Here is a 13,907-nt window from a genome sequence, read left to right on the forward strand (position 1 = left end):
TACATTTTGGAAGAGATTATTCAAGATTTTTAAATAAAATAAAATGTGATCTCAAAGCTCTTTACATAAAAGGTCAAGACCTTAAACTGGTCTAGAGAAACCCAGGAGAGGAGATTTAGTTTAACCTTAAATGTGGAGATGGTGTCAGACTCCAGAACCCAGAGTGGGAGCTGGTTCCGCCGGAGAGGAGCCTGGGAGCTGAAGGTTCTTCCTCATGTTCTACTCTGTCAGACTCTAGAACCACAAGAGAACCTGTGTTTTGGGAGTGCAGTGATCTATTTGGATAATGCAGTGTATGGGCCCTTTTGAAATCTATCTTGTAATGTATCAAATGTAATATCTTTTTTTTTTTTCAAGATCAAAATCTACAAAGTCATGTTTTCTTAAACGATAAATTTGAGAGATTCATCGTCTGCATTGATTTTGATCTGCTCGAGCACATTACTTATTTCTGTTAGTGGCAGACATTTGCCTCCATACAGTGGAAAGGGTTTTATTGCATTATGAAGGCTGAAGAATGAGCCAATCACAGACCAGGACAACCAGGCCTCAAACTGGATTGACCAGCTCACTCAGGAATGTCCTCGGTCCCGTCTGTCCTCCACCAACATACATAACCCTGCCCCTGCCTCTGAGCAATTATACAATGTTCATAATTATTGATATACATTGTTTGCCCCCCCACATGAGTTTAATTAAAAAATTAGATTTTATAAAGCATTAAAAATGTATTTAGGATTTCTTGTATTTATCCTTTATTTTCTCAATAGATTTATTAGAATTGATCTATTACAATGGATTCGTTTATTTTGACTGACGTTTACTCTTAAACCTGAAACATAATTTAGATTAAGTTTATATGGAGGTAGAAAACCGGCTCCGCCCCGAAACTCACCTGAGCCCTTTGTGCACCTGTGAGGCCCCGCCCACGGAGGACGGCCCCGCCCACAGGAACCAGAGTTTCCGGATTTGGAAGAGAAGTCCTGAACAGAGGAAGAGAAGAAGAAGCTGCCTCCAGCTGAACCAGGTTGGTGCTTCAGCTCAATACGTGTCACTCACATTTTAAATGTAAAGTTGTTTTGATCCAGTTTGGTTGATTTAGTTTGATTTAGTCCAGTTTAGATTCGTCTGAACGTTCTCACCTGTTCTCAGGTGAAAGTGTGACGCAGCTGATCGAGGATCAGTCTCATACTGTCACGTCTGCGCTTCGTTCCACTTCCACATGTTCCGAGACTCACTTGCTGACATGGATTGCTTAGCTTAGCATAGTTTAGCATGACGCCTGAAACCTTAACCTTTAGAGCAGTGGTCGCCAACCCGTCGATCGCGTACCGGTCGATCTCGCAGTTGTGGGTCGGTTGTCTGTTTGTCGGTGGTCGGTTGTCTGTGTGTCGGTTGTCTGTGGGTCGGTTGTCTGTGGGTCGGTTGTCGGTGGTCGGTTGTCTGTGTGTCGGTGGTCGGTTGTCTGTGTGTCGGTGGTCGGTTGTCTGTGTGTCGGTGGTCGGTTGTTCACACGGCAGCGTGTCGGCTACCGGCCGCGGAGTTGCCGGTTTATCGCTTTGCCTTCGAAACAAGTGGGTTCACAGACTAAACCCCAGGACTCCACAGTCTGAGGACGAGCATCTTCCGGTCTGTCGATCACAATCAAAGCCATCAAAGCCCCGTGAGATCAAATGAATGATTCAGAAAGTGAAACGTGCAGTGCTTTTACTTTGAAACGGGTTCGGGAAGTGTTGTAAGTGCGTTTGTGTAATAGAAAGATAAATATTTTGTTTCACAGAAGAAGAAACCGAGAAAATTAACTTTCACCTGAGTTTTAATATTTAGCTGTTGAAATTGTCACAAACGCATTTAAAAATGTTAAAAACTCTTTCTGTATTCGTTTCAAAATAAAAGCACTATAACGTTGCTGTTTACGGAATTCATTCTTTTGTTTAACATTTTTGTTGTTGTGAAATATTTGCAGGACCGGAAGATGCATAACTTCATCCTGTATAGTACTTTATTTGAGTACAAGGAAATAGTCATTTATGGTCATATTCAAATCAAAGCCCATTGAAGACTTTGCTCTGCAGCAGCAGCTCCTCTGCAGAACATGTGCTTGAACTGAAGCTAAATATTGTGCACTGAACAGATGTTGTAAATATGAATTGATATTAATGTGAATATTGTGCATTGAATAGATAAAGTTGGACCACTGCCTTTCCTTTTGTTCATTTATGCTCGTACATTCAGCCTTCAACAGAGATTGCAACAACAGGAACATGTGGGAACATCCAGGGGAGGGGCGGAGCTTTGGTAGAGGGGCGGAGCCTGTAGAGCAGCAGGAGGCGGGACATGACGTATGAACTCTGCTGTGGAAAGATCAGTGTTGTTGTTTACATCTCCTCCACACCGGAGTCTCATCACCAGAAGATCTGGAATCTCCTCGTGTTTCTAGTGGACGTCTTCGTCTTCTACGTGTCCGGCTCCTCTTCTTCATCCTGAGATGTTTGTGTTCTTCAGTTTCACGTCACGTGTTAGAAACCTCATCAACACGTCCACTCGCTCACTGGGAAGCTTCCACACATTGTCCTGCTGGTTCCTCACATGGACTCTGACATGTTACACACATTCTACCAGGAGGCTGCAGGAGAAGATCATGAACGTGTCCAGAGACACTGACTCAGACGTTTGTTCTCCCATAGGGAACCTGTAGAACATGTGAGGAACATGTCTATCATGTCTTAAACAACTATAGTTCTTCCTGGAAGTGATGTCATCATGTCCGGTGTCCACTGAGAAAGCAGTGAATTTCCAGTTTGACCTCCGACCTCTGACTCTTTAAATCTGATCTATCTTGCAGGATGTCGATGGCGGAGGCGCCTTTAGATCTGTTCTCAGAGCAGGAGTTAACCTGCTCCATCTGTCTGGACCTGTTCGTTGAACCAGTCACAACTCCCTGTGGACACAACTTCTGCCAGGTAACGTAAAGACACACAACACCCGAGGCCCGGTTACACCTGAACTGAAGCATGTGTCCGATTTGTTTAAGATGGAATTAATGTTAAAAGTGAACGTTTGCTGCTGATGTGAAGACTTTTCGTCAAATCGTTCTCGAGACAACATGTTGACACAAGAATGAAACGATCGAGCAACCTGGAAAAGTATTGCCTTTGGCCACTAGGTGTCCCCGGTGCTGAGGCTTACAAACTGGTGACTTTCTTGTTTTTCCTTCAAAAGAAGAAAGACGAACATCCTAAAGCTCAGAAATGGCGCCCTCTAAGGGAGTTCAGGTGCAGGTGCAGGACCACAGGTGCAGAAGGGTTCAGTGGTCATATGACTTTGATACATGTTCAAACTCTTCTTCTCTTATTTGTTTGCAGGCGTGTATTGGAGGTTACTGGGCGTCCAGTCCCGTGTGCACGTGTCCGCTGTGCAAACATCCGTTCGATGAACGACCTCAGCTCAGCGTCAACAAAGTCTTCGCTCTCATCGCAGACAAATACAAAGAGACTCGTTATGGAGCCGCGGGGTTTCCCCCGCCGGGCGGGAACGAGGCGCCGCGGACGACTGGCGACACGAACCCGTTTCTGACGGTGGCGACGGTGGCGACAGGTGAGGAGGTGGTGTGGTGTGATGTGTGTACCGGAGGGAAACAACCGGCCGTCAGCTCCTGCCTCACCTGCACGGCCTCATACTGCACTGAGCATGTGCGGCCACATCACACCACGCCCTTCTACTCCAAACACCCACTGATGGATCCTCTGGAGGCTCTGCGGGGCCGCACCTGCTCCGTCCACCGCCGCCTGCTGGAGGTGAGTGCAAACAGATCAGCATCTCAGCTTTGTCCTTATTCGAGGTCCATTTATTTTTGGTACATTTTTAACCAAGTTGAGACTTTTTTCACATTTTATTTAGTTTCCTTTAGTTTAAAAAATTGTTTATTAAAAAGAAAAAACTGATAGACACAAATCCGACATCGTCTCCTGGTGGTCAGGTGTCGTCCTCGGGTAGGGACAGTCTCAGGTCTCTGCAGAGATGTTTGTTAGGTTCTTGTCAGGGGGACTCGGGTCCACTCAGGGACCCTGATCACGTGGATTAATGGAGGAACTTGTTCCTGACGTGTTCGCCCCTGCAGGTGTACTGTCGGACATGTCAGAGGTGTATCTGTGCCATTTGTGTCCTGGAGGAACATCGAACACACAAAACTGTCTCTGTCCAGACAGAGAGACTCAGCAAACAGGTAAATGACAGAGACTCGATGTGATGTCCTCGTGGTGGGATTCAGTTGGTGAGACGGAGACGTGTTCACACGTGTGTGTTCAGAAACAGGTGGCGAGGACGGAGCAGGAAATCCTGAACCGGATCAGAGAGCGAGAGATCCACGTGACGGAGCTCCGGAGGAAACTGGAGGGAGTGAAGGTCTGACATGTTGTTTGAGTAAAACGTTTAAAACTTGAAAGATGGTCAACTTTTGGTCCCAGTTTGTCCAGCTGGGCCTGAGTGCCTTGCTCAAGGGTACTTTAGCTGATATGACTAATTTTAACAAACTACTTCAACTTGAAGTTTTGGTTCTGTATGTTTCAGTCAAACCATTTGACTTGAATGATCATTATTTCAATTGTTTTGTCTCAGAACTACGCAGACGGACAGCGAGGGGAAGCTGAACAGCTGCTGGACGAAGTGTCCGCTTCCCTCGACCGGATCCGGACGCGGGTGGTGGGCGGGATCGAGAACCAGCTGGATGCCGTCATGTCCAAGGGGGAGGGGCTGGTGAGCCGTCTGGAGGCGGAGCTCAGCCAGTTGATGGACAGGAGGGCCACACTGGAAGTCCAGGCCATCAGTCAGGATCACATCGGTTTCCTGCAGGTGGGAACTGAATTAGTATTTTACTCACTGCATGAGGTCGATGTTATCAGTGAAACCAAAGCAGAAAGACTTTAATCCCATTTACAATATTTGTTTATTTATCGCAAGTTATATGATCGTTGCGATGTTTTCCTAGTTGACATATTGTATATCAAGAGGTCTTGTTGTAATCTTATCATCGATCAGCTGCCATCATGATCTTTGATTCACATTCCACCATCAAGATCCAGGATGTGGCCACAGCAGCGATCCTGGTAAAGTCATGTCAGTAACATGTGTTGATGAGACTTTAATGTGATGTATAATAGTATTATCACAGTAATCTTGAGATCTTTAGAATGTGGATATTCAGATAAATTATTTTGAAATGTTTGGTCACGTTGAATATTCTACCAGAGCTCACGTCTGTAATCAGGGAACAAAAAGCCCACAGAAAACTCTTCATCATTCTTCATCACCTCCTCTTCCTCAGAGCTTTGAGGAGGCCACAGTGCCTCTGGCTGACGATCTGCAGATCAACGTGGAACCTGAGTTCTCCCTCCATTTCAATCTGGCGGAGGTGAAGAGTTCTCTGACAGACGTGAAAGACAAGATGGACGACATCAGGATGGAGGAGGTCTGCTCCCGGGGCTCCGGAGGCTCCTGTGAGTTGAGCTGGTGGTGGAACATGACCTTTAATCATGAAAACGTCCCTTTTATCAACTAACACATGAACATCTTAGATATGGACAAATTAAATAAAAATGGTTGAATCATTCAGCGTTGAAGCTGAAGCAGATTGTGCGTTAGTTTCCTCCACAGACCTGATGGCGGCGGAGAGCATGCTCAGTCTGAGAGGAAGCAGCTCCAACCTGAGGAAGAGTCAGTGGTCTCTGAGAGGTGAGGCGTCCTCAACACAACCACACTCACTATACTTCACTTTGATTGTGGAAGGTCTCACGTGGTTTCCTGTCCTCTGTAGATATGAAGAAGTTCAAAGCCGTCTCAGGTCTGTGTCCCACTCACTTTTCTTCTCCATCACAAATGATCAACGTGTGTTTGTAAAAATCTCTTTGTGTTTTGTCTCAGGACACAAAAAGGCTCGTGTCTACATGGGTGAGTTTTACAACATTACACATTTTTATTTTCAGCTCTCTGAGACACGTGTTTGCTTACAATCATTGCTATTACTATTTTAATAAACGTTATTGATTATGTGGATCTATAACAATTGCTTTAACCATTTAGCTGTTCATGAAATGTTACGTTTATTTAAAAATTTAAAAGATATACAGGCAGCTCAAGCAGAATGCTAACTGCTAGCATACACGGATGCTAGGGTTAACTAGTTTAACTAAATTTTTCAATTTCATTTGTAAAGCGTAAAATCATAATATACATGACCTCCAGGCTCTCTACATATCAAAGTTATAGAGAAACTCAAACCCTCACCACACTGGAAGTCGGAGTGGTCATGTCTAAATTGGGGAGACTGTAAATAAAGTACACAACATGACAAATCCTTAAAGTGAAGCCTGAGAGTCTTGATCACCCCCTGGTGGCTGGCGCCACAATAGGATTCCATGTTAGCAGACGAGACGTGGACAAGTCAAACAAATCGAAGTAGACGTTAACTAAACGTTTCTAAGAGATGGAGACTTCATGATTGACGTTGAGACGGACTCTTGTTTGGTCCAGAGTGTGTGGGCGGGGCCTCGACACCATCACACTGCACAGGCGCTGATTCCTGTCTGAGATGTTTTTGCGACTCCACCCGAAGCTGGATGGAAACACGTGGTGTTAGCTTTGGTAAAGCCTGAGATGTCACATGTCATCGTACATGTGACGTCCCCTCTAGTGCCCCAGTAACAAGCTGTTGGTATGTTTTGGTTTTCTTGTGGTTTCCAGAGGACGTGACGTTGAACCCGGTGACGGCGTATCCCTTCCTCATCCTGTCTGAGGACAGGAAGCAGGTGAAGCGAGGAGAGAAGCTGCAGTTCTACAGAAACAGTCCTCACAGGTTCGATGTGTGGTCCTGTGTCAACGCCAAGGAGGGATTTGGCTCTGGACGCCATTACTGGGAGGTCAGACCCACACACAAAGAAACACACACACACTCAGTAACACACACAGTAACACACACAGTAACACACACAGTAACACCTGCCGTGTGCTCTCACCTGTCTCAGGTGTTTGTCGGGGAGAATAAGGACTGGAAGGTGGGCGTGGTCAGCGAGTCGGCTCAGAGGAAAGGTCTGTTCGACATGAGTCCCTCTAACGGATACTACGCCATCTGGTGGAGTGGCAGCCAGCTGCGGGCGCTCACTGCACCCCCACTCACCAAGGTTGAACCCAAACCTCCAGTCAAACCCTGTCATCATCAGTCTGTCTCCTCATTGATTGTATCATGAATAAGGAATCAGTCCATCCAAAGATCTGCTCAGACATCTGTGTCAACTTCAACTGACCTACATCTGTGCTAACATTAGCTTGTCGTCCATGTACGTGCTCAGGTTCCACTTGTGTCTGTCCTGCAGGTGAAGAACCCTCAGAAGTTGCGTCAGGTGGGCGTCTTCCTGGACGTGGACGTGGGTCAGGTGTCCTTCTATAATGCCAAGTCGGGCTCTGAGATCTACAGCTTCACTGGATCGTCTGAGTTTACAGAGAGGATATTTCCTCTGCTGGGAACTGGAGACAAAGAGGTCCCCCTGGTGCTCATCACCGCACAGCACCACGTGGCCTGAGGGCCGGGCCTCGTCCCCGAGCGAGACAGAGGAGACGAGACGAAAGACGACGGGACAGACGAAGGGACAGAGGAGACGAAAGACGACGGGACAGAAACTTTGATTCAGTTGTGACTCTGTTGCCTTTGACGACTAAATAAAACGTCAGTCCTCCTTTGATCTTTCTTCGGAAACCAGATCCACCGATAGATCAGCGAACATAAGAACAGCTGACGTCTCGTCTCACGTTCCAGATCCTTCAACTGTAAAAAAACCACCGTGATAATTGAGTTTGTTGATTAATGAGTGAATAAAGTGTCAGAAATAAATGAAACAAGAAAACATGTTTAACATATGAACATTAAAACATATGAACATTAGAAAGTTTCTGTCAGAATCACTTCCGTCAAACAAATCTTCATTTGAATCTGCATCAGTAACAGCTGGTGGTCCTGGGATCTCCTGGACCTGAAGAGGGAACCGACCAGAGCATCAGCGACAACACAAATGAGTTGCATCAAACCCAGTGTGAAGAAGGTGGAGCTGGTTTTCAGAGGAAGCAGCTAAATGAAATAAAGGCGCCTTGTTGGAGCTTTGCCAGTGAACGTGTGGAGGGAACCAGCTGCTGGGGCTGAACTACGCTCTAGATGAAGATGAAGATGAAGATACATTTATTTGTCCCAAACACAGTCACACTCATGCAGGTAGGGACATGGAACCTCTGCTTTTGACCCATCTGGTGCAGGACACACAGAGCAGTGAGCGACCATGCACGGCGCCCGGGGAGCAGATGTTGGGGGAGTAAGGTGCCTTGCTCAGGGGCACTAGACAGGGTAGGGAGAATCCTCTTGGATGTTTGGACAGATCAATCCAGGTTCGTCTTCTTCTTGTTTCTCCGTGGAGACGAACCAGAGACCTTTTCTGCCACTAGTCCAAGTTTCTGCCACTAGTCCACCACCTTATGATCATTAGATCGTGAGAACATAGGAACACATGGAACCAGCACTGCTCAGAAAAACTATAAACACCTAAATCACACATGATTAATTAATGATTCAAGTATAAATCTTTACTGATGAACATTGTATGATGGAAAGTAAAACCATCAACCACTGAGGACTGGATTCAGACCCCACTGAAGGTCCCAGTAACAAACTGAAGCCACAGGCTGATCCAACTTGTGTGAATTTCATCAAGTCATCATGTGACTCAGTGGGTGTGGCCTCCTCGTGCCTGCATGTTCTGGACATGATGCTCCTGAGCAGTCGGAGGACGGAGTCATGGGGGGGGATCTCCTAACCTTTGCTTATATGGTTCAGACGTTAATTATGTTTAATATCCTCGTTCAGGTTTATCATTTACACACTTTCCTGAGGTTAGAATCGAATGTGCCGTGTTCGTACGAACTCACTGTACCAACAAACGTGGGAGAAATTGACCATAAGTTCCGAACATGGTCTTTGTTTGCGATGAAGGTGAAGATGTGATGAAAACCTTTCATTCTTCACAACACGGAGACGTCCGAGGTCAGGGTCCTTCGACAGGAAGTGTGTCAGTGGATCAAGGGCACTGAACAGGAAGTGATTCTGGGCACGTCACAACATTTCTAATCTTTCAAGTTCATATTTTATTTAACATAAATCATATTGCAGTCAATGTGAACAGCTGGGTTTCAATATACACAATAGAGTCAAACATTTTAAGCCCTGCTATAACCCCCACCAACATTTATCCCCCCCCCCCCCCTGCTCCTTTAAAACACACGGATCGTCCCACCCCCATGACAGCGGAGCCACTTAGCTCCGCCCCTAATACTATGTGTGTGTAGCAGCAAACTCCAAACCAATCAATCTTCACGTTGCTAACGCTGTCATTTGGGGCCACCAGTCCGACCTGTAGCTGATCTGGTGTCATGTGATCAGCGGCAGGCATGATTACTTTTTATATAATTCTTTTTTTATTGAAGGCTCGTAGCAAAGACCTCCCAATCAAGCGCCCCCCCCCCCAGCCTCCTGCCGTTGACTCATGACCAGCAGGAAACTGTCGACTTTGAGTTTCTACTGACAAAACAATGGCTGCCTGACGGGAGTGTTTTCACGGTGACCACCATCCTGTCATCACGTTGCCTTAACGTCAGTAGCCCTGCTCCCTGATGACAACCTGATCAGTTTGGAGTTTGCTGACGACTGATGTGAGGAGCGAATAAATGACAGCAAAAACGAGGTGGGCGTGTCCTTCTGACCACCTGATAAACTCAGGTGTTTCCACCACGCACATAAAATAAAAAAAATAAAAACCATGTGGGTATCAGAGGCGTTGTGGCGTTCACCGAATCATTGTCTCACCTGAGCAACTACCCCCCCCATCATCATCATCATCATCATCATCAGCCATCTTTTTGAGTCCAGTCAGGTGTGTGTCAGCGCCCCCCTGTGGCGTGTAAACGGTTGAATTCTGCGTCTCAGAAATAAAACAGGGAGAACTGGGGGGTGGGGGCTAAGTGTGAGCAGGTGGGGTGTGTGTGGGGATGGGTCTGTCGTCTTCTGATGAGCGGCTTCCTGTCTCAGCAGCTTCTGCCAACGAGCAGGACGGAGGAGGGGGAGGAGTGGGGGGAGTCTGGGGGTTGGTGGGACGCCGAGTTATTTAAGACACCTCTCGAAGTAGGTGGCGCCAACGTAGCCACCCCTCAGAGAGCGATGGACATTCTGCTCAAAGAGCCGCCGGTTCGTCTGCAGAACCTCCGCCGCCTCCTTGTTCAACGGATCCTCAGGGTTCGGCTCCTGAAAGGGGGGGGGGGGGGGGGGGGGGGGGTGATCAGAAGTGGAACAATTCGGCGATCAATCAGTTAATACGTTTTAACTAATGGATGGATCTTAATGTTCTCAGAACAGGTCAATGACTGAAGCTAGCTACTAGCTAGGTGGTTAATTAACACTTCACTTTGAATTCATGCGTCTCAGGGGTCCGACCAGGATGTTGTGATGACATCACATCAGCTTGGGGGACAGTTCAGAGACGGTCAGTGGACATCGGGCGTGACAACCAATCACTTACATTGTGTAGTGTCTCATAATGTATTGATTACAACAAATAAATGGAGCCACATCAGTTTCAGCAAATTTTTATCAGCGTGTGTCAAAGCATCAATATCACCACGATCAGTTGGTTTCCTTTCTGCTGGATGAGGATTATTATTGGTTTGTATAAAGTTGCCATGTGTTGCAAGCGCTCCGAGTGTGAGACTCACTAGAAATAGATACTGTAGACCGTAGATGATGGAGTTTACTGTCAACACAGGCTTCCAGTCCTCTCTGTGGACAAACACACACACAGTGAGGAGGTGAAGCGGCTGCTGGTTCAAAGCTGCGGCAGCTGAATACAAACCTTAAGATATTTAGGCAGACGTTTCCTTCCAGGTCAATGTTGGGGTGATACACCATCGTCTCACACTTTACCTTGGGGGGGTCATGAGGATAACCCTGTCCTACCTGAAAAACATATCCTCCATGTTAGCCGATGGGACAAAGATTAATCAAAGGAGACGTTAAAGAAATATTTCTGAAAGACGACTTCTGTCAGTCACTGATCCTCTTTATATACAGTCACTGATCCTCTTTATATACAGTCACTGATCATCTTAATAACAGTCACTGATCATCTTTATATAAAGTCACTGATCATCTTTATATAAAGTCACTGATCATCTTTATATACAGTCACTGATCCTCTTTATATACAGTCACTGATCCTCTTTATATACAGTCACTGATCATCTTTATATACAGTCACTGATCATCTTTATATACAGTCACTGATCATCTTTATATACAGTCACTGATCCTCTTTATATACAGTCACTGATCCTCTTTATATACAGTCACTGATCATCTTTATATAAAGTCACTGATCATCTTTATATAAAGTCACTGATCCTCTTTATATACAGTCACTGATCCTCTTTATATACAGTCACTGATCCTCTTTATATACAGTCACTGATCCTCTTTATATACAGTCACTGATCCTCTTTATATACAGTCACTGATCCTCTTTATATACAGTCACTGATCCTCTTTATATACAGTCACTGATCCTCTTTATATACAGTCACTGATCCTCTTTATATACAGTCACTGATCCTCTTTATATACAGTCACTGATCCTCTTTATATACAGTCACTGATCCTCTTTATATACAGTCACTGATCCTCTTTATATACAGTCACTGATCCTCTTTATATACAGTCACTGATCCTCTTTATATACAGTCACTGATCCTCTTTATATACAGTCACTGATCCTCTTTATATAAAGTCACTGATCCTCTTTATATACAGTCACTGATCCTCTTTATATACAGTCACTGATCCTCTTTATATACAGTCACTGATCCTCTTTATATACAGTCACTGATCCTCTTTATATACAGTCACTGATCCTCTTTATATACAGTCACTGATCCTCTTTATATACAGTCACTGATCCTCTTTATATACAGTCACTGATCATCTTTATATAAAGTCACTGATCATCTTTATATACAGTCACTGATGGTCCTTATATACAGTCACTGATCATCTTTATATACAGTCACTGATGGTCCTTATATACAGTCAGTAAGTCAGGTGACAGGTGTTTCTCACCTTAAAGCTGAAGACAAACTTTCCTCCTTTGTAAAAACCCTGTGAGACAAAGACAAACAATCATCATTATCCCAGTTGTCATGACAGAAGTGGCGTACAGGTGTACTACAGGACATTAAAATCACTTCTGACCACAGCCAACCATAGTGAAGTGTTTTCATGGTGTAAGGGGGGTGATCCTTTAATGATCAAACTATTGAGCAGATGAATGTGAATTCAAGCTGTGCTTCTCACAGCTTATGGTGGAAAACAGGAAGTGAAGAAACGCACCTCGTCTGGTGAGATGATGAGTCTGAAGTTGAGCAGGTCATCGTCATCAGGGAAGTTGATCTCACACGTCTTTGGCAGGTTCAACTCATTGATGTCTGACACAGGAAAGAGAAAACACTTTCCATCAGTTCCCCTCACAGAAGATCAATAATCAATAGTTGATCAATAAAAGAATAAACGTATTTCGCTTCAAAAAATGGTTGCTCAGAATTTTCTTTGGTGGATGAATTGATTTTGGACTCAGTGGATTCACTGAGAATTAAATGCTAATATTAAGGTGATGATCATGACAATAACGAGTCCAGGCAAATGAATTACACAAAGTGAGTGTGACGAGTCATCATTCAGCCGTTCACTACAACTTCACCGCAAACAGCAGAAAGTGATCCCGTTCCCCAGAAGTTTAAATTCAAATGTTTATTGTATAAAGTATCGTTTCACGTCACCAGTAACCATGATCTATAACGAGTATGGTAAACAGTAACGATTGTCGTTACTGTTTCTGGTCACATGACTCCACCTGTCACCTGAAACGTTAATAAAGACTGAGGAGAGGTGACTTTTCACTGGTTAGCTGGTTAGCTGGTTAGCTGCAGGTTCCACAGACTCATCGGAGCAGGTGAACACAAAGCGATGGTTCCCCTGGTTCGCTGTGGAGATGCTGTCCCACACTGTTCATGTGAAGTGGCTAACAGTTAGCAACTCGCTGTGTGTTTTGAGTGGGTGCTAGCTGTGTGCTAGCATGCTAGCCCTCAGACAGTCTATGTCTGAATGTCTATTTTCAAATGTAGCACAGGCTAGCTGTTAGCCCGCACCACTCCATGCTAAAGTTAGCGCGCTAGCTCTTTTCATCAGAGTTAGAAATAGACCCGCTTTATGTTCTGGGGGTGGGGGGCACCCTACGGGCTACTTCTAACTAGTCGTGCGGCTAACCGGCCGATGGCCCGGGTAACTAGCCCAAGTAACTAGCCCGGGTAACTAGCCTACCTTTCTGTATCCGGAGCTGGGCCGCGCTGGCTTTTTTCCCCCCGGCTCCTGTTCGGTTTCCTCCAGCAGATTCCTCGTCTTTCTTCTGCTGCTTCAGTGAAAACAGTTTAATCATCTTCAGTCGTGTGGTCGCTGCTGCTGCTGCGTGTTGCTGCGGTGTGTGCGGGCTCTGTGCGGGATCTCAGGAGGCTCGGTTCGGTCTAACGGCACCGGGACGTGATGGAGCCGGTGCGTCTCAACTAATTACACTGAAGAGCTGCTAGCGCCGAGCTAGCCTGTTAGCCTGTTAGCTAGCAGGGGAGGCCGGGCACGGGGGTAGAAGTGTATGGAAGGCAATCAGTGACAAAACAAAAACTGTAGCAATGAACCATACGTACAAAAAAAACTATGATCAACAAACTTTAAATCAAACCTTTTATGTATATTATCAGTGACTGTATATAAAGACGATAAG

The 13,907-nt window shown here is 45.5% G+C and overlaps 2 protein-coding genes across 2 annotated transcripts; one reads left to right on the forward strand and one right to left on the reverse strand.

Annotated features, from left to right (window-relative positions):
• Positions 1 to 939: 939 nt before the first annotated feature.
• Positions 940 to 7,937, forward strand: LOC128457941 (E3 ubiquitin-protein ligase TRIM39). The gene is made up of 13 exons (XM_053442495.1): positions 940 to 1,027; positions 2,846 to 2,963; positions 3,366 to 3,797; positions 4,121 to 4,225; positions 4,309 to 4,404; positions 4,618 to 4,851; positions 5,324 to 5,495; positions 5,641 to 5,730; positions 5,813 to 5,839; positions 5,920 to 5,946; positions 6,739 to 6,914; positions 7,020 to 7,175; positions 7,368 to 7,937. The coding sequence occupies exons 2-13, from the start codon at positions 2,847 to 2,849 to the stop codon at positions 7,572 to 7,574; spliced, it is 1,839 nt and encodes a 612-aa protein (XP_053298470.1). The 5' UTR covers positions 940 to 1,027; position 2,846; the 3' UTR covers positions 7,575 to 7,937.
• A 1,219-nt stretch (positions 7,938 to 9,156) lies between these two features.
• Positions 9,157 to 13,731, reverse strand: ube2m (ubiquitin conjugating enzyme E2 M). Its single transcript, XM_053442496.1, has 6 exons — positions 13,454 to 13,731; positions 12,467 to 12,561; positions 12,197 to 12,235; positions 10,938 to 11,041; positions 10,801 to 10,864; positions 9,157 to 10,333 (listed from the first exon to the last, which is right to left on the reverse strand). The coding sequence occupies exons 1-6, from the start codon at positions 13,566 to 13,568 to the stop codon at positions 10,193 to 10,195; spliced, it is 558 nt and encodes a 185-aa protein (XP_053298471.1). The 5' UTR covers positions 13,569 to 13,731; the 3' UTR covers positions 9,157 to 10,192.
• Between the last annotated feature and the right edge of the window lie 176 nt (positions 13,732 to 13,907).

Source organism: Pleuronectes platessa, chromosome 16 (assembly GCF_947347685.1).
Source record: "Pleuronectes platessa chromosome 16, fPlePla1.1, whole genome shotgun sequence".
In the NCBI taxonomy this organism is placed as follows: domain Eukaryota; kingdom Metazoa; phylum Chordata; class Actinopteri; order Pleuronectiformes; family Pleuronectidae; genus Pleuronectes; species Pleuronectes platessa.